Source organism: Mustela erminea, chromosome 7 (assembly GCF_009829155.1).
Source record: "Mustela erminea isolate mMusErm1 chromosome 7, mMusErm1.Pri, whole genome shotgun sequence".
Classification (NCBI taxonomy): Eukaryota; Metazoa; Chordata; class Mammalia; order Carnivora; family Mustelidae; genus Mustela; species Mustela erminea.
The window spans coordinates 75,007,962-75,028,869 of NC_045620.1; the positions used below are offsets into that span (position 1 = coordinate 75,007,962).

The 20,908-nt window shown below is 43.4% G+C and overlaps 1 protein-coding gene across 5 annotated transcripts in view; it reads left to right on the forward strand.

Moving 5' to 3' along the window:
• The window catches only part of EML6 (EMAP like 6), a 277,855-nt gene that overhangs the window by 236,677 nt on the left and 20,270 nt on the right, over nucleotides 1-20,908 (forward strand). For 3 of the 5 annotated variants that reach the window (XM_032352130.1, XM_032352133.1, XM_032352134.1), the window contains exons 29-31: nucleotides 17,103-17,117; nucleotides 18,447-18,455; nucleotides 19,327-19,405. In XM_032352130.1, the coding sequence (XP_032208021.1) occupies nucleotides 17,103-17,117; nucleotides 18,447-18,455; nucleotides 19,327-19,405 (103 nt within the window). The remainder of the gene's footprint in view (nucleotides 1-17,102; nucleotides 17,118-18,446; nucleotides 18,456-19,326; nucleotides 19,406-20,908) is intronic. The other 2 variants (XM_032352131.1, XM_032352135.1) reach the window with 1 other exon arrangement.

Consider the following 20,908-nt stretch of genomic DNA (forward strand, 5'->3'; position numbering starts at 1 on the left):
TGGCTTCTCCCTGCCAATATTTCAGGACTGTCTGTCCTGAGCTTCTTCCCTTTGACCCTGATTAGAGACACAGAGGCTCTTCTTGACCTGCCCTTCATTGTTCCCTCCCACACAGATCTGCAAATACCTGGGTGCTTTTTCTAAACACCCAGGACAAGACACCCCAGTGAGACTAACCGGAGACAAGTACTGGAGAATTGCAAGAGGCGTGAGTGCGGAACAACCTCTTGCTGCAGGGACTTGTTTTGCCTTTTACCAGTGTTTCAGAAAATTCTACTTGCAATTTAAATCCTTTTCCACTTTAGAAACATGAGATGAGCACAGGATCCATCATAGTGAAAGCAGTGCCTTGTAGACAGCAGCAAGTTATGCACCAGTTAGTTTTTAAGCAACTGTGTCTCTTAATTCCTCGCTTTACAGGTAATCCTAGATGGTTTCTGATTAGACCCCATTCATTATCTGATTTTAAAAGAGCTGCAAGGCTTTGGATTGTGCTTCTTTGTACATTTCCTAACACACCGGGAGTTCGGATTCTTCAGCAGTCACATGATCTCTAGTTCCAGTATTTTGAGAAGTGGGGAAATGGAGTGAAATTTGTAATTGCTCTCGAAAGAATACTGAATTATACCTACCAAAGATGAAATCCCTTCCAGGTATTTATCAAGTATCCGGGTCCCCCACTCCAACTTTGCCCTAGCACACTGGGCGCTTGTCCCTTTCACCTAACCACACTGGTCTAGCCAGAACCCAGCCTTGGGTAGTCTTGAGTAATCCTGCTGCTCACCTGCTGTGTGTGGCTTGGGGCTGAGGAAAGTCAGGAAGACTGTTAAGCCTTTTCCAGTTGGGGGAACCTATGCTTTTAGAGCTCACCCGCACACTCAGGGCTGCCCCATAGTGCTCTCCTTCAACCTCTGCTGACTCCAGCTCTGGTCTATAGCAACCTTTCTAAACCTCTCCTGCTTCTCAAGTTCCCACCTTCACCCTGACACACCCCCTTGCTTTCAACTTTTGGCCTCGTTTCTACTTTGCCCTGTTTTCTCAATATTATGGCTGCTTCATCTGCCTGCAAACTTAAAATTATTCCTTAATAAATACGCTTAATGTCCGCTCTGTTTTGGAAAGAAAAAACAGGAGGGGAAGGCTGGTTTTCAGAGCAATTTAAGATACAAAACACTTACCATCATAACAGCACAAGGGATAGTACCAACATACTATGTTCTTAGTTCTCCTGAACTCATCAGGTGACAAAATCCCTGAAATTTGCTCAGCACCAGATTACTAGAGTTGCCTGTAAGATGTTAGGTCCATAATCAAAGGAGCGAGACTGATACAGAGTGAAGGTCAAGCAAAGCTTTATTTCGTGCCAAGCATCGAGAATCAAACCGACCGGTCGGGGCCGTCTCTTACAAAGAGGCGACCCCTCCCAGCCTCACAGACTAACTTTTATAGAGCAAAGGCCATGTGGTTGAGCCTGGCTACACACAGGTGGCCAATGAGATTGCAACACACAGAGAAAACTGCACTGTCATGCTAGGTCACACACGGGTGGCCAATTGAATTTCAATTTACCCTAGTAGATATTTGAACTAGAAGTTTCTTGCACCACTTTACCAAGGTCACACCAAGTTGATATGTTGTTTTCTAATTTATGAGGGATGACTTTCAGTTTCAGGGAGGTCACCCAGCCCACACTGGCCTAAGCAAAAGGAACCTATTGGCTGACACATCCGAAAATCCAGGGGTAGGGTGACTTTAGGTGTCATATGATAGGGAAACTCAGATCTTGCTGTTCTCTCCCTATAGCTCAGTTCTGCTTTCTCTGGTTATTGCAATTCAAGTAGCAAAATGACTGCAGTGCCTGAAGCTTAGAGTCAAGCAGGAAAGAACTGCCTCTGATTGACAAGTCCTTACAAATGTTTGATGATGTACTATTGGCTCTGGTGGGTCACATGACCACCGTTGAACCAATCACTGGTGATCTGTAAAATATGAGCCTTTTATTGGCTGTTTAGGTAAGTAGTCACATCCCACCCATAAATGAGCAGTGTGATCACCCCTACCAGAAGTAAACGTCCAAGGTGGTTAACAGAATTGGATTTCTGTATGAGCCCACAACAGGAGGTGTCTACTGCCCACCACCTTTTTCTTGTCATATACACACTCTTAAAATACTGCAATTTAAACTATCCCACATAAATGATTGAAAATACAGTTAGCCCCTCCCAACGAGTTTCGATCAGTTACTGTGTCCAGCCCCACATCCAGGATCTCGGGGAGCTATGAAGTCTTCTCCAGGTTCAGACGAAGCTCTTCATAGTCCTGTGACTTACAGTAATGTTGACCACCCTAACATGCCAAAGAGACAGTGATGAGGAGAGGACAGAATGAGGATAGTTTTTTAAACTGCCACTTAGAAGGAGAGAGAGAGACACACAAAACGCAGGGGTCTCTGCGTTTTGTCTCTGGTCCACATCTGTATAATCGTCAGCCGGCTGGAATAGTCACAGACTCCTGCCTTTGCCATGTGCATGCTTTGTACAACTCTACAATAATATGAATGTTAGAAGAAGTCAACAGTCAGAGGATGTAAAGCTTGTGTTTGTTATGACAAAAGTTACTCTGTATATATCTAAAGATATATACAGAGTAAGAGGTAGCACACTATCTTCTAAAAGAACCAGCTTCCCCTAGACTTTCAAATTCGTCCTGGAACATAAGCGATGCTCCTGTGGGGTAAAGATTCTGCCAGGCACCAGAAACTCTTGTGTCACTCCTGCAGAAGAATTGAATCCTTACCCCTCCTCCGCCCCTGCCATTCTGCCCCAGACTCAGCCCAGTCTCTTCCAGAAACTCTGGCTCTGTGCTTGGTCACTCAATGACCAGTACACGCAGTGAGACAGGGAGGAAAGGTCAACTTTAAGAGACATCACTGAGAAGGCCCAAGCTTTTAGGTTCGTCTAATTCCATTTTTGTCCTTTACCCTCTGGCCTAAGAGTTGGCATTTCATAGCATCAACTTAGCAGGGAAAGGACTTTGACATTTCAGACTGCTAACTACTTGGATACTCTAAGTCATATCAGTGAAACAAATCACTGTTTTCTTTTGAAAAATCATTTTTCATTCTTTCTGTCCTCATTTTTTTGATGATCAACTGAGCACTGGTTAATTGGTTGCTGTTGGTATATATTCCTTTTTAAAGGCATAGGTTTTATTTGTCTCTTGAGGCAGAAGTATAACCATTTTATGTGCAGCCAATCCTGATGGTGTTATTGTTGTCATTGTTTAATGTTTAAATTGTCACTGTGTGGCCTTTAGCAGACCTTTCTTTGGGTTGTTATATGTGACTTTTTCACAATACCATTGTGTACTTCCAAAATTGTCCTTGTTTTTGAGAAGAGGTCAGTCCCATACTCATCACTGGTTTTGCTGTCCCAGCATGGAATCTGGTTTCTATAAGTGCACATTAGTTCCCCATAACTACTGGAGGTAACTTAAATTGTTGTAGGCCTAAAATAGAAAAAGAAAAAAAAAGCAACTTTTTTAAAGATCATGAAGTAGACTGATATTTTAAATTTAACTCTTTTTTGCCTTGTTTTAATAAGGCCTTTGTCATGCTTTGATGTGCCGTATTATATTTATTGTATCTCTAAAGATTATATTGGATCGTGTCATCTAAAAGATGAGAAAGTTTTCTTTTCCTTTTCTGGTTTTGATTCTTGGCTCTGGCTGTCTGAGGTTGGCTTCAAAGAATGTAAAATATAGGGCACCCATTATGTTAGGTAGAATTTCTTAGAATTAGTGTACCGTGAGTGGTATAACCTTAGTCTTTCAGGTGTGACCTAAGCTTTCTGTCCGTTGTGGCCCTCACAGGAAAGCAAGAGCACTCTGAAAAGGAAGTAATTTGGGGAGAGTTTAACGTTTAATGAAAGGACTGGTCACAAAGGGGTGGGCAGGATTAAGAGAAACAACAGGGATGGGGTAGCCCCTCCACCACTCTTGTGTCCCAAGGTTGATGGCTCCCCAGATGTGGGGAGCATTAGCCACGGGAGCAGACAGCCTTAAGGAGCTGATACGTGAGGAAGAAGGTTAAAGGGCGCTGGCCAGAGTCCCAGCAAGGAGCTCTCTGAGGATTAAATTCCCCAGTTGCATTCTTCTCTGACCCTCTCCTCTTCTACTCTTGCTCCTCTCAAGCTGAAGCCAGTCAGAAGCTGAAGGGCAAGAGTGCCCGTTCATGCAGTCATCAGAGCCTGGCCATGAAGGGCTCAGAGCAGGAGCAGAGAAGGGTGGGGAATAGACACGAAGGGGTGGAAAATATCCTGCCCATACTTCTTTCGTATTTTGTTTGTTTGTTTTTCTAATGGAAACTGGTATTACTATCACAAAAAAGAACCTCTGGCCATTTTAATGTTGAACAGTGATCACTATCATTTATAAATGCCTTTGGATATATACAGTCATTTCAAGATACCAGTAAATAAAGCCAAATCAGTATCAAGAATCATTAGAGCATTTAAAGCTCTACGCAATTTTAAATGGATCAGTTTTGAGGGGCCATAGTTTTACACCCTTGTCCAGGGGTGTCAGAAGAATTAACTTCTAGAAAACATTAGTACACTGAGAATGGTCATGTTTTAAAATTGATGTTTTATATTCACATTACATTTTTATATTTTCACACATCTTTAAAAATAAGATGTGAACATCTTTGGCCCATCTCCAGAGGTTTTTATTTTATTTTCACATGAAGAAAAAGAACAAATTAGAAACTTAGAGCTGTACAAATGTCTAGTGCCAATACCCAATTTTTTTGTATGGATTAAATTACCGTGCAATACCAATTTTGGATATGAGGTAAGTGTGACACAGGTGGATCACCAAGACATCTTTTTGTAACTTACAAATAAGATATATAATATCTCCAAAGGTGGCACGTGGTCTGTTAGTAAAACCCAGCTGAGCTGATCAGCCATTGGTCTCCCAAGTTTCATGTGGTTGGGCTATGGTTCCTAGTTGATGTTGAAATGTCTCCTGTTTGACACACTTGTCCCCATCTCTTCCTCCCCTTGATGCATGGGGAATGGGAAAGATGGAGATTTTTATCTGATATATTTAGTTGGAACGTGCATTCAGACAAAAACCTAACTCTGTGATGAAAAACACAAAATAAGTACCAAGTGAACTATTTTTGTGGAAACTGACATATAAATACCCAGTAACTTCTGTCTCTCTAAGTGGGCACACAGGTTAGCTCAGGGGCTGCGTTCTTGCGGCTCCTGAGGTAACGGTCTGTTATTCAAGGCCCTTTATTAGTAGCGCTGAAGCTTGCAGCTGTTGGCTGGCTGTCCAGGGATGAGAAGTGAATGTGGTAATTGACCCTTTCTGTTTCTATCTTCATGACATTATATTTTCCACCTTTCACTTGAAGAAGGAGAGGGTCAAACCCTTCCCCCTGCCTTCTCCCCTCAGAAGCTGCATAACTTAGGGCCAGCAATCAGAATCCCCCAGTGAGCTAAAGCGTGTCTCCCCTTCCTCAGCCGGACGCTGGGCTTGCTGTCACCTCTCCTGCCTGTCTCCGACTGGGAAGCTCATCTCTCCCTTTAAGAAAATGTCTGAGGTAGAAGAGTTCATTTTTATCCCCTAAATTGTATTGCCTTAGCCCCAGTTTAATGTAGTTTACTGATGAATTATGCCTAAGGGTAGAATTGATGACACTGATAGTTCTGGTGCTCCTTTGATTAGGTGTGTGGAGGCTAGGTGTCTGCTCTTTGACCTGGCTCTGTAACATGGACTTAATTCCATTGTAAAGTTTCAAGAAACAAAGCTTTTTATACACTTGTATCAAGCTAGCCTTGTGTCTTAATTAAATACTGTTTTCCAGAGAGGGGTCCACAATATAATTAGAAAATCACTTTTAAATTTGAATATCATCCTTAGTGTTTTTGTCCCAAGTGATAAAGAATTACGAGATTGAGCTACTGTCGGGGGAAATATTTAGTACCCACATACGTTTTCTTCATTTCCCTATCATGCAGTAGTGGGTAAATGTCAATATAGCTTTTTTTTTCTATCTTCTTCCCAGTTTTACTGAGAAATAATTTGACATCACTGTATAAATTTAAGGCTGACAGCATAATGGTTTGATTAACGTATAGTGTGAAATATATCACCACAGTAGCTTCATCTAACCTCCATCCTCTCATAGAAACACAACAACAACAACAAATTAAAAAAAAAAAAAAAGAAGAAGAAGAAGAAGAAGAAGAAGGAAAAAACCCCTTGTCTTTGAGAGGAGAACTCTGAAGATTTACTCTCTGTCCTGTATATCACACATCCCTAGTACTTGCATATTGTACCTTATAATTGGAAGTTTGTACCTTTGACCACTTTGCTCCAGTTCCCCTCACCCTTCCCCTCCACCTCTGGTGAACTTAAGTTTGTCTCTTTTTCTGCAAGTTTGGTTGTTTGTTTTAGATTCCATATACAAATGACAACCTATGGCAAATGGCCAGATTTCCTGTGTTTTTAATGGCTAATATTCTACTCTTTTTGTACCACATCTTCTTTATCTTTAGCCCTAGAGGGACACTTAGGTTATTTCCGTGTCTTGGCTGTTGCAGATATGGTGCTGCACACTTTGGGGTGCAAAGATCTTTTCAAGTTCGTGTTCTTGTTTCCTTTAGATACATTTCCCAGATGTGGGATTACTGGATCATATGGTAGTTGTATTTTTAATGTCTCGAAGAACCTCCATACTGTTTTCCACAGTGGCTGCACCCATTTGCATTCCCACCAGCAGGTGCACAAGTGTTCCCTTTCTCCACATCCACTATCTATCTTGTCTTCTTGATGATGGCCAAACTGGTGTGAGATGATATCTTATTGTGGTTTTAATTTGCATTCCTCTCATGCTAGTGAGGTTCAGCATCTTTTCATTGGTCTGTCCTATATCTTTTTTGAAGAAATGTCTCTTGAGGCCGTTAGCCCATTTTTTAAGGTTTTGGGTTTTTTTTTTTCCTTTGCTACTGGATTGTATGAGGGGTGTGTGTGTGTGTGTGTGTGTGCACATGTGTGTGTATTATTAACTGCTTACCAGATACATGGTTTGCAAACATTTTTCCCATTCCATAGGTTGTCTTTTCACTTTTTGGATGGTTTCTTTTGCTTCACAGAAACTTTTTAGTTTGCTATAGTCCCAGTTGTTTCTTTTTTAGTTTGTTGCTTGTGCTTTAGGTGTCATATCCAAAAAATCATCACGAAGACCCATGTCAGGGAGCTTTGTTGCTATGTTTTCTTCTTGCAATTTCCAGGCTTCATGCCTTACTTTTAAGTCTTTAATCCATTGAGTTAATTTCTGAGAGTGGAATCAGATATGGGTCCATTTTCTTTCTTCTGCATGTGATTATCTAATCAGCCCAGAACCATCTATTGAAGAGACTGTCTTTTTTCAGTTGAATATTCTTGGCTCCTTTGTCAAATATTGGGTTGACCATGTATGCTTGGGTTTATTTCTGGGCTCTTGATTCTGTTCCAATTGTCTATTTGTTTTTATGCCAGTACCATGCTGTTTTAATGACTGTAGCTTTATAGTTTAGCTTGAAATCAGGACATGTCATACCTCCTGCTTTGTTCTTCTTTCTCAGGATTTCTTTAATTATTAGGGGTCTTTTGTGGTTCCATACAAATTGTAGGAGTCTTTTTTCCTACTTCTGTAAAAAAAAAAAAAATAATAATAATAGTAAAAGCCGCTGGAATCTTAAATAGGGATTGCATTGAATCTATAGGTGGATTTTGGTGGTATTGACATTTTAGCAATATTAATTCTTCCATTCCATGAACATGGGATACCTTCCCATTTCTTTCTGTCTTCATCAGTTTCTTTCATCAAGATCTTACAGTTCCCAGCATAGAGATTTTCACCACTGTAGTTAAAATAATTTCCAAGTACATTATTTTTGATGCTATTATAAATAGGATCATTTTTTTCACATCTTTTTCAGAAAATCTGTTGTCAGCATATAGAAATGCTACTGAGTTTTTGTATGTTAATTTTGTATCCTGCAACTTTAAAAAATTCTTTGGTTAGTTCTAATTGTTTTCAGGTAGAGTCTTTAGTATTTTCTTTCTATATAATCATGTCTTCTGCAATAGAAACAGTTTTACTTCTTCCTTTCCAATTCTGATACCTTTTATTTCTTTTTCAAGCTTGATTGTTTCTCACTAGGGCTTTCAGTACTATGTTGAATAGGAGTTGTAAGAATTGTCACCCTTGTCTTAGTCCTGATCTCAGAGGAAAGGCTTTCAACCTTTTGCCACTGAGTATGATGTTAGCTGTGAGCTTGTTTTATATGAACTTTATCATGTTAAGATATGTTCCTTCTATGCCTAATTTGTTAAGAGTTTTTCTCATGATTGGATGTTGAATTTTGTCAAATGCTTTTTCTACATCTATTGAGATGATCATATGATGCTTTTCTTTCATTCTGTTGAGATGTATCATCTTGATAGTCTGCATATTTTGAACCTTCCCTGCATCCATAGAATAAATCCCGCTTGGTGATAGTGAATGATCTTTTCAGTGTGCTGCTAAGTAAAGGTTTTTGGTATTTTATTGAGAATTTTGGCATCTATATTCATTAGGGATATGGGCCTATTAATTTCCAGCAGTGTCCTTTGGTATCAGGTTTGGTATCAGGATAATATTGGCCTTGTAAAATGAGTTTGGCAAGGCTCCTTCCTTTTTGATTTTTTTAGAAGAGTTGGAGAAGAATTCATGTTAATTCTTCTTCAAATGTTTGGTAAATTTCACTAATAAAGCTACTTCATCTTGGGCTCTTCTTAGTTGGGATAATTCACGTATTTTAAAGTAGAAATCACCACAGTTAAAATTTTTAATTTGAAATTATTCTCCATTTTTGACCATTTTTTATAGCAAAGGTTAGTTAATGACAGGATTTTATATCAACTGTGCTATTACCATTACCTCCAACATTTGAAACCTTTGGCATCTTTAAATTCCCCTTGTTTTTTGATTCTGGAGTCTCTAACTTTTACAACAAGGGTTGACTTAGTGAAAGTCAAAGCGACATTCAGCTCCTCCCATGGGGCATCTTTTTACATCTAAAACCTCAATAGGTGTCCAGTGTTTGTCTGGAAAGTAGCTGGTTGCATTCTGGCAAGGGCCTGCAGGAGTCCTTGGCTCTAATCTCACTCTGACAGCAATCTGCTTGGTCATCACAATAGGACAGTGGTGTCGACGATGGAAAGATGACAATACAAAAGTGAGAGATGTAAAGCTTCTTTAATTTTGGAGTATTGGCAAGCTATCAGCGTGGTTACATAGGCAGGAACTAACAGCATTTCCTTAGCCAGTGGTAAGGTTTCACAAGTCCCCAGAGTACCCCAATGAAACAGACACCCATACTTATGAGAACTTTTTCCAAACAGAAGAGGCTCCCCTTACTGTTCTCCTGAGGTCTTATTTTATATCTTTTAGCAGTCTGTATCCTCCCCAAACACAAACCCAAGTGTTCAGGATCGTCTGACTATATGCCTGCCTGCCAGCTCAAAAGGTATAGCCACTCTAAAACAACTCTCACACACTGCACCATGTGCACATGAGCTTAGCGAAACTGACTTTGGCTTGACCAGAATCTTGCCTCAGCATGCCACCTTTCAGGTTGTGTGAGGTTATCTCCAGCACAGTGGGGTAGGGCCCTTGGTCATCCTTCTCCTCTGCCTGTTGTGCTTGCCAAATTCTTCTTTGTTTGTCCTTATTCTCTTTTGCCAAGTCTGGGATTGGCTTCATGGAGGATGGCCTTTGGGGGCTTTGCTCTATAATCCCACTTCTGTTGTTAGAGGCCTTAGGAGGTGAGCAATCACAGGCCTTTGTTGTTTGCCAGATTTGGAGATTCTCATAAAGCCACTCTCCCACAGCTAAGATGTCAACTCTGTGAAAGCAAAATTTCTGATACAGTGCCTTTTCTCTGAATCTGATAACAGTGCCAGCACTCAGAAAATGATATTGATTGAGTGAATAAACTCCTTAACAATTTAACAAGGTTTAGGTTCATTTCTAGTCACTGATGTCCATGGGCTAGGTATCAAAGTCTGAGATCTTGTTGGCATCTGGTCATTATATCCATAATCCAGTTTGGAAATTTCTTCCTCTAAGAATTTGGCACCCCTGGCCAATTTTCTAGCTCTCATGTCAGTTACCCCCCAGCTTCTGCCTTTAGGCAATTCCAAACAACAGCCCTTAATCCTAGTCTCTGTGGCACTGAGACTAACTATCCCCTTTTTCTGGCAAGGACTGTGTGACATGGGTGATCCAGGGGACCAGGCTCTTCTGGTCATTGCTCATTCATATGTGCTGTGAGCTTCCTTCCGTGTGGATGGATGAATGGTGCCTCCAGGAGTCCCCACATACAGGGACTTGTTCCCAGGCACCAGTGGCGCCCTGCACTACTCACCCACATTTGACTGACCCCAGCCATCAACCTCTCAGGATCTCTCAGTAACCCCACTTGGGGACCTACAAGTAAATCAGGATCCTGAAGGGTGACACTCTCTTTCCCATCTCAGTAGAGTTCCACTATGAAGAGGGCAGTTTGGGCACCTCGAAACATGTATGAGGGGCATACTTGTCCTGAGCAGAATCCCTCTCCCAGTCCTCCATGGTGTGCAAAGTTATGTCACCCTTCATCCATCTTAGCTCCCCAGTATGAGGAGATGCTGGGGCGACATTGCCAGGGTTATTCTTAGCAGGGGATTATGAAGGAGGAGTCTGTGCATACTCCTACGTGAATATTTTAGTCCCTCTGGTACATTTTTAACCATCAATCTATACCATATGCTCCTTGGGAAACCAAGAAGCTTTTACCAATCCACAATTAGAAGCAGATTCTGAGCCCTTTATAAATGTTGGTTTCTTCATCTCTGAACAGTTGGGTCCCAGCACCCAATGACCTCAAGCTTGCACTCTAGCTCTAGGGTTTTGCAAAACTTTTCCTAAGTTGGGCTTACAGCTGAATGGGGAAGGCCTTAAAATCGATCTTCTCCTACTTTATCCTATCTCTTCTGATTTGGTTTATCCAGATTTATGAACTTAGGCAAAAAGAAAATCCTATAAAGAAAACTATACACCATGGATTTATAAAAGAAACATTAAAGGAACTTGGTTTTTGTTTCAGCCCCAAATTAACAGCCACCACTATCTTGGTCCATGGTATCAAGATAGTTAAGTTCCACTGGATCGTCAGCTTTGTGAGTCTCTTAGTGCCTCAAGGGTCAGCACTGTGCTGTCCCGGTTCTCCCTGTGTGCCTGACGTAGTGCTGTGCATTCGGTACATAGTAAACAACTATTTTCCAATGAGTAGATGAATGGGTGAATTTACTGAGCCTGCTTCTCTTAATATTGAGATATATTCATCTGTCCTCAAAATGTCCACAGATCCATTCTTGGTCAGCAACCACGGTTACCTTCATTTTGTTAGTCTCCATGGGTGGTCTCATCTTTGGTGGGCACGGTGTGACCCATGTAGAATCTGGTATGGGATTGCTCTCTCAGTTAAAGATTTTTATCTTCTTACCATCTGTCCATTAGGAATTAAATGTCTGTTTGGTTTACAACTACTTAAATAACCCAAGGCAAAAAGAATTGGAAAAGAAAAGTCTGTGTTATTGTAGCCATCACACCTATTTTTCATCCAAAGCTGCTTTGTCCACGGATTTACAGTGAAACAAAGAACATGCTCACAAGTGGCAAAGTGTAAAAATATTGCAAAGATTAGCTAGATTTCCCTGAATTGAAAGAAACCATCATCTCTAGGTAATGTCAAATTTTTCTTCTAACCTTTCTGCTATGTTCAGGGAGAGAAACCAGTTTCTTTTTGTTTGTGTTTTTTAAGCTGTATTTAATCAGTCATTGCCCATTTCAAGTTTGCCCGAGGCATGACAAGCTTGGTGAATCAGGACAGTGCTCCCCTCCATGGGGAAATCAACGAACAAACAGCCTGGCACTTCCCTTTCCTTGCTCCCCCTGGCCTCACAGAGGTCCTTTGTCATCACTGATCAGTAGCTGCTTTGTGAGCTCAGATTGTAAGAGCTGCTAAGAATGGACGGTCTTGCTAACAGGTGCTTCTGAATTCACCCTCGAAGTTACCACTTGGAGATCTGTCAAACCCACCACATCCTATCTTGAAGCTTGTTCTGATAAATGGGAAGGAGCCTCAAATTCTCCGTTTCTATCCCATATATGATAATGGATTGACCTTAAAGAGCCTGAGAGTTCGTTCTTAGGAGACTCGCTGTTGCCTGTGTGTTGTGTATAAGCCAGGCTCAGCCCTCACACAGGGACAGCGATTGCATGTGTGCAGGGCAAACAGGGCAAGGAATGTCCCTGCTCTTCCAAGGCATTTCTCTCTTTCTTTTCTTTATTCCACCCCTAGTTCTGCTGAGTTCTGCACTCCCAGCTGGTCTGAGTAGGTAGAAGGTAGCAAGTTTCCTGTTCTTTAACAATGTGAGAGGATGTGAAGTTATGGTGTCTATTAAATTCCCAGAATGCTGAAATTAACAATTTCAGAGGCCTATGGCTTGCCTGTATAACTCTGCTGAAAGCTGAATAGTTGGTTTTTTTTTTTTAAGGGAATTTAATGCTACCTTCAGAAAAATGATTTCCCTTATTCACGTCTCTTGATTTTATGTCTTGTTTGAAGCAAAATAATGACTTCTCTATAACTGATAATTTTAGAAATTAAACCTGCCATTCTTTAGAGCATAGTTTATTCACTTTTTATCATTAAAAAATGTGCAGAGGTAGAGTGATTTTTTTGAAAGAGTAATACACCCAGAAAATTCTACTTACACTGTAATCAGTTGACTCATGGAGCTACACAATGCATCACATGTGGGTGAGCGATTTTCTGAGAAGACGGAGAGTCCCTTACAGGACAGTGGCAGGGTTAGGGTGCAGCTATTTCTGTCAAATCCCTGAGCATCTCTCAGATCTCCATGTGGAGGGAATGGCACTACCAGGCTTGTAACCCTCCCTTTTTCTGTTGGTGTGTGGTTGTGATATGGCACCTGGGGAGGTGTTCACAGAAGCAGTTATTGGGGTGCATGATTCGTGCCCCTTGAAACAGCATCCCTGACTGTAAAGTATGGGGCGCTCTGGTGTTTTGTAGGTGTTTGTAAAGCATATTGGCTCACTCTTTAACCAGCCCCACCCCCTCCTTTGAAGTTTCCGTCATACTCTGCCATCTTTTCCCCTTTCCTATCCTTGTCAGTTACCAGCTTCCTGTCTCAGAGGAGTTCTACTAACGGTCAACTGACTAACCTCAGCTCTTGCCAGCCATAGGATACAGAATCACTAGTACCTCCCCTCTCCATCAGTGACTTAAACTTCTCCCCTCTAGATTTCTCATTCCCAGTAATCCTAATCTTAATCCTCATTAAAGCATCCTAGATGCCTTAATACCTCCATTTTTTTCTAGGTTCATCAGCTCTTCCTGGCTTCATTGTTTTGTCTGCCTCAATACCCCTTTTCCAGCTTCTTGGTTCTTCACTCCTGTATTTCCCCTACAGCACATACCTCCATTCTTCTGACTAGAAAATCACACTAGCTCAGATTGCCCTCACCAGAGTTCATGTCGCCAGGGGCACTGAGGCCCTCTCCACTGCTCCTTCATGTTCAGTCTTGTCTTTGGTTGGCTCCCTCTGCCAGCCACTCCATAGTCAAAGACAATTCTGTCCCTTACTCATTCTCCTGCCCACACCCTCCACTCTTGGTACATGGCTTTTCCACCCTACTTCATGGAGAAAACAGAAGCTACTGGGCATAAGCTCCATCTTGGCACTTTTCTTTTTCTCTCCTCTGTTTTGCTTCCCATCCTTCACCCCATGTAAACCGTTCACTTCCGTTCTTCTCAGAGGGATGGCGTTCCTCTTTCTATTCAAGGCTGGTCCCTCAGCTGGTGCTTAGACCTCAGCCTCCCAGCCATCCCTGCTCCCTGATCATTGCCTTTCTCTCCTGTATCTCTTATGCCACTCCCCCCAAACTAGATCCATGTCCTCAGCCAAGAAATGCATTCTAGTCTCCCCACCAAACTGTGTTTGGGAAATAAGTAAATCTTCTGACTGATCTTAGACACTTACATACATATCCCTGCCCCTACTTTCCTTCCCCTTCCCTCTTCTCATCCAGGCTTTCCCAAATCTCTCCTTCACTCGCTAGCCCATCCTACCAGTCAGCCTTCTGTCCCTGCCATTCTACTGATATGGTGACTTTCAGATTCCCAAACCTCTTTGTCTTATTAAAAGGAAGAACGTGTTTCTTTTAGAGTAGCATTGTGCAGTAGAAATACAATGCAAGCCATAAAGGTGATTTTTTTTTTTTTTTTACTAATCACATTTAAAAAGTTAAGAGAGATGGTGAAACTAATTTTAATAATGTATTTTATTTAACCCAGTATATTAAAAATATTATTCCACGTGTAATCGTAAAAATTATTAATGAGTCACTTTATTTTCTTTTTAAAAATTATTTTTACTGGGTCTTCAAAACCTGGTGTTTATTTTATGGTTATAGCATGTCTTAATTTGGATGCGATGCTTGTGGCCAGTGGATACTATGTTGGATAGTGAAGTTATAGCCATTCTTCTCTCATTTACTTTTTAGAAACCATCTTTCCTGGCCCTCCTCCTACCTCTTCAATCATTTCTTCTCGGTGTCCCATGTCTGGCCCCCACTTCTAGCCATTCACATGCTATTGGTCCTCAGGCTTCCCACTCTCTTCATGATAATCTCATGGATTCCACCCATTGGCTGAGGGATCTCTGAGTCCCACCTCTCTTTTGAGCTTCCGGCCCACAGATGTCCAAAGTTTAACATGCCACATGGGAGCTCATCATCTTTTGTCATGACTCTTCTCCTTTTGGCTCAGTCATTGGTACCACCATCCACCCAGGTGCCCAGGCGGAAAACTGGTGTTCCACTTGAATTGTTCTTCCTTCTTCAACCCCTAGACTAAATACTTAAAAAGTTCTTGAAGTCTACTTTGCCAGTATTTCTTTAAACTTCCCCTTGTTTCCTTCTCTGCAACCACTGCTTTAGTCTAGGTCTTCATCATCCTTCCCTTGGATTGTGGGAGTGGCCTCTTCAATAGTCTGCCCACTTTACTCACAGTTCCCTCCTTTTTATTCTTTATGCCCTCCATTTTTCACCCAAATAAACTGGGATTCACTTAAAGCAGTCAAGTATGGGATTATATCCCCACTTTTGTTTAAAAAAAAAAAAAAGGCAGAGGAGGAGGAGCTGTGTTATAGTCTTCAATCCAAAGCATTTTGAAGTTGGCCGGCTTCCCTCAGGGCATCCCATAATTCTCCTGTCGGACTCTCTCCCTTCCTCTCCAGGTCACCACTGAACAGCTCTACAGGTGGTTCTGGAAGACAGAGGAATATATTTAACAGAATCCAGCTCCTTTTATTTTGATAATGGAGAGCTCCCATGGCTTTGTAGAATTTTCCTCTATCTGGATTTATCTGAGAGCGTGGTTCTTAATATCTCTGTCTCTCAAATCTCATATGTCTTTGAAAATATGCTAAAGATATGCCTCATTTCTCCCAGAAAAATGCATAGGTGCAAACACAATTTAGCGTGAGTACCCGAAGGCCACACATGGACTGATAGATCTTGGAGGACGATGCTGAACGGCTTGCAGATCATCTGCTGGTTCCCACCAAAAAGGACCAAAAGTAGTTTAGTTTCCCAAGACATTTCAAAAACTCTTGGACCATTTTATGGCACATCTTGGAATCTGAAGAAAGCTATGTTCCTCCAAGGACCCTTTGAACATTGTCTGATTAACAACACTGAAAACAATTCCAAACTTGCATTACTTGGCTAAATGTAGCTGATTTTTCTCCACACCCACACCTCTCTTTATAGCAGCTGTTTGCAACAACTTTGTTTCTTCCCGGCTTTCTGAGCCTTACTCCCCAGTTGGCTGTCATGTTGTGCTCATCCAGGGCGGGAGGAGGGGTGTGTGCGACTGATTTTCCTCACGTCTTCTGTCATTTCAGACGCCTCCCTGAGAGCCTTGGTTCAGAGCCCTCTCCTGCACACCTCAGGTCACCAGGTGCTCTGCTCTAGCAGCACCCGGTGGTGGAGGGGGCAAGGAGGGGCAAACACTGCCCCGGCCACCTCTGGGGGGCTCTCTGTGGGGTGAGCTCTTGTGTCAGGAAGATCCCATACATCTCCAAGTGAGCTTAAGCTTTCTCTTTGGCAGCCAAGCTACCAGATGACAGGATTGCAGCACTGATTGACCGTCTCATGGTCCTTCGCTGCCCAAATGTGCCATTTCCATGGAGGTCACGGGACTGTGCATAGGGACTACCCATCGGCATGGGTGAGGGTTGCAGCCTGCACCCCCAGGGCCGAACAAGAACATTGCTGCCTCAATACTTAACACCCAGGCAGGTGCTCAAGGCCACAGGCCTCTCCTTGGGTTCTTGCCAGTGCTCTCTCTTCCTCAGCAAAGCTTCTCTTCTGCTCTCTCAGAGCTCAAGCCTGTCCATCGTCCTCTCTCCTGATTAATTTGTTTGCTCTTTTGTCAGTCTCCCTCAAGTTTGTTGCCCAGTGGAAACTCTTCTTTGTTTCTCTGAGTGACTTCAAAGTTCCTCTTGCCCCCAGAGGTCCCTTTGTGTCTCTTCTCTCCCCCTCTGGGATCCCACCACCTGCCCCACTCCCCACAGGCTCTTCCCCTCCCCGGGTCTCCTCTCTGTACTCACTCCCTTCCTGGCTCTCCCGTCCTGAGCGCCAGCTGGGACAGCCAGCTCTAAAGAGTTTATTGGACTGAAAAGTGAGTGAATGTTCTCATGCACCCTACTCTTTCCCACCTCAGCAAAGCTTTTCAGAGTCACATTTCCGATGGAATCTGAATCTGGAAGGATTTAGATCTGCTGAAGAATGCCAAACCTCCAGCCTTTGGCTGCGTTTGAGATTTTTGGCAGTTCCTCCCACGTCTGATGTTACGAACACTGTTTATAGATGCCTGGAAAGAAGCCTTTAATGCTTGTATTGTGTTTTAACTTGCTTTCCTTTGGAGGCAGGGAATTGTCAAGTAAGTATTCGCAGCACTCTGGAAAAGCCCAGGTGTTCGATGAGCATCCAGTACTAAGCGTTCATGCAGAATACACAGCCGCCAAGGGTCTATACTTACAATCCGCTGAATTTGCCACCATGCAGGTTTCTTCCTTTTGCCCCTCTCATCTTCAGTTGTGAAGCAATACAGCTATAACCATATGCTTGTGAAATAAGAAAGAAACATTCTGAGATTGCTTTACTTTTCAGTTTTTAACTGAAAGTCAAGGTGAAAAACAGCATCGGATTGCCTCTATGTTATATATATATATATACAAGCTCGTGTATATATAAATGCGCAGTGTCTGTGCTTGTATGCCTACTCTGTATACACTGTATAATATGGAGCATATTATACAACCTGTGTGTACCCCAAAAACGAGCCCTGCGTTCAATCCCAAGTTCTGCCTTTGAACCCCGCTGCAGCCCCAGCGTCCTCCTGCTCCCATCTCAGACCTCGGCTTGCTTCTGTCACACACGAACATTCTTAGGTGAAAGAAGAAACCCACGGATTTCATTTGAAAGTCCCACTAAAACAGAAGAAAGAGCAGATGTCCTGGGAAGTGATAATTAATGTGAAGGAAGTGTCTAATTGCGAGAACTGGCGTGCCCCCAGCCTCCCCGTTTTGCTCAATTTGGCAGCAAATGACATCAGCCGGGGGTGTCGTTGTGCAGAGATGTGCTCGCTCCCTATTCTTCAGCGCAGATAATAATACCATTTGGTCCAATTATCACTTATGATTACATAACCTGTTTTGATTGAAGAGTTTCTCAGAAAATAAAGGTAACTTGTTTTGCCCCAGCACAAAAATGCAAGCCGTTCCAGCAGGCAAGCGGCCCTACCAAGAAACCCTGGGAATTATTAGGCTAAATTATGAGTCGAACTCGATTCGGAAACAAAGCGTCCTTTGTGCATAACTCCCCGCGACATCCAGAAGGATGTGATTGTGTTTCTGAGCACAAGTTTTCCCCCAGCACACTCTCACCCAAGCAGAGTCCCCGGGCGCATTCGCAAAGTCACAGAGAGTGTGCGGGAAGCATTGACAAGGCTTCCTTTTTTCTCCCTATTCTGTAGGCGCTTTAGTGCAGAGTTTGCCCAGAGACGCCAGGGTATGAGCTTTCTGAATTTGTAGACTGGTGCACTCTTTCATTTCTGTTTTAGTTTTTGCTGGCATGCCCGGGAAGCATGGTTTGTGCCACACAGGAATGTCTGTTCACTCAGATAATGCTTGTGCATGAATGAGGCGATTGCTAATGCGGCTCTAAACTGTACTAAGTTTCTCACTTGGCTTTGTTTGCTGCTTCCAAGGGGATCAAGGTAATCTTTTCTCTTTGCGTAGCCCATGAGCAGTAACTGGTAGATTTGGAACCTGTGGCGGGAGCTGCGACAGGCTTCTCCCCTCCCCTTTCCTCACCCCAAGAAGTCCGAGTTAAGGGAACCCCACATTACAAAATGTTGGTCTGCTTGCGTAAGAGTGGAGAGCCTACCCCATCATAAAATCTCTTCACTAAATTTGGAGGCCCAGAGCCATAACTGAGGGGGGAAAGGCAAACTTTGGGATGATGGTAGCAGTTTAAGGTATAAGCCATAACCCTGAAGTAGAGGGCCAAGTGCGGGTTCTTTCTGCCTTCTACCCCTGTACCTCTCACTTGTCCTTTTATGTATCGAGAATGACCTGGGCACTCGGCCGTCTGGGCCCATTCCCAAGCCTGACTGTGAGTCCCACCTCACACCAGGCCATGATCTCTGACCACCTAATTCTGAACAACATAGGTGCATCGCTGCCTGGAGAATGGCCGGGGGGTTCAGGAAGCACAGCCTCTTCCTTCTTGTTCTTAGGCTCCTCTTTCATTTGAAAATCAGCCCCTCTGGCTCCTGTGCTCTTCTTGGCTCCCTGGAGGTAGAAAGCCTAACTCCGGACTACGATGCTTTAGGTGTGGGGAAGCCCACCCCAGTGCCTCTAAATCCAGGCCCCATTGTGTGGGACCCCAAATGTCAGAATCTACCATTTCTCGGGGAGCAAAGGAGGGAGCAGGACACAGAAAACCCAGGTGGAGGGTCTGCTGAGTGGGGGAAGGAGGAGGGGACCCTGGCACTGGCCTTAGCTGAGCTCACTGGAGGGGCAGCCTTGCTGCCTTTGGTTCAACACCATGTTTGGGGGTTGTTTTGTCGTTACTCTCTGTTCCAGACCGCCAGTTAGCAGAGCAGCACCCCAGCCTGAGAAACTCCAGAAGAACAATATCACCAAAAAAAAGAAACTGGTTGAGGTAAGGAGGTTAAACTTTTGTTTTGAATCTGATATCAGTGTTGTAAGGCCTGCCTGGTGGACATCACCATCTGCGCAGGCCCATCTGCGTTTACCTTCTAGTAAACCTGAATGGACCTGCTGGGTCGCTCTTGTCTCTCTCCCTCCTGCATGGCACTGTGGCCCTGATCCCAGGGACTCTCACCCACTGGGTCGTGTTTCTTCAGCCCTGTCACCAGGTCTTGTCAGTACTAACTTGCAAATATCCCATGTCCTTCGAACCTGACTCCCTTACATCAGACCTAGTGCCCCTCAGGGGAGAAGAGACACAGAGGGGAAGAGGGGGCTTATTAACGTCTCTGACGTTGCGTGAGCTCTCGCAACGAGCCGGGGACTCTGTACGTACTTCCCGAGACGTATTTCATGCACGTCTCCTACCTGGGAGGAAGGTAGTACTGTTATTTCCATTTCACAGATGAGAACACCAGCTCCCAGAAGTTAAGCGACTGGTTAGGCCCCATGCCCAAGTTCTCCAAGCCAGGAAGCAGAGATTTGAACTTGGTTGTTCCTACTTGAGGATTGCCACTCTGTGGACCTGCTCTTTTCTAAGAGGAGCCTCCTAGCTGTTGTTTCTGCCTTCACAGTCCCCTCCCTTTCTGACACATGTCTTGGTGCCCACAGCGTTCACACTCTAAAATGCAACAGCTTTAAGACCCAGAAGTTTCCCATACTTCCCTGGGGGATTCAAGTGCGTGGTTTCAAAACCGCAACCAGGACCCTCTTCCAGCTTCAGTACCTGTGATTTGCCACCATACTTCAAATCTCCAGCTCCCAAACCTGTTACTTAATGTTCTCTAACACTGGGGTGACCCTCAGGCTCCTGTTTTAGAAGGCGTCTCTTCTCCCCTCTCCACACCTTGGACTTCCAAGCTCTTCTCTGGCATGTCCTATGTGCGATCTTCCTAATTCTCCTCATCCTAAACCCTCCTACACTCCCTCACACACACGCCCCTTATCCACAGTCCTTGTCACACATGCTATCACCATTATTTCTCACTCATCTCTCCCTCCTAGCACACTGTGAACTCACTAAGGACAGAAGAGTCCATCTTAAATTGTTTTTTATTGGAAAAGGAGAACTAATTGGAGGGATTTATCATGGAACAGAGCACAGGTCAGAAGATGCAGCTGAGCTTTAGGAAAAGACAGCATCCGGAAGCTGAGAAGCCACCATAAACCAAAATGGTGCTTCTTGCTGCCCGTCAGGGCCCTGTATGTCTGATGCATCCTTCCCTTTTTCTGCAGACTTCTTGAACTATTTTGGTAGATGATGGGTATGACCAAGCCCCTGAGCTTATATCTCCTCACTTAGACAGCCAAACCTAGCAGTGTCCTCAATTCTAAATTCCCGGGAGAAACAATCTGACTAGCCCTGTTTGACTCAATGTCCACCAGGATGAGGGGTCACATGCCACACCTGCAGCTTCTGGGGGTCACATGGGGGTAGGAGGAGGCCTAGAGAGAA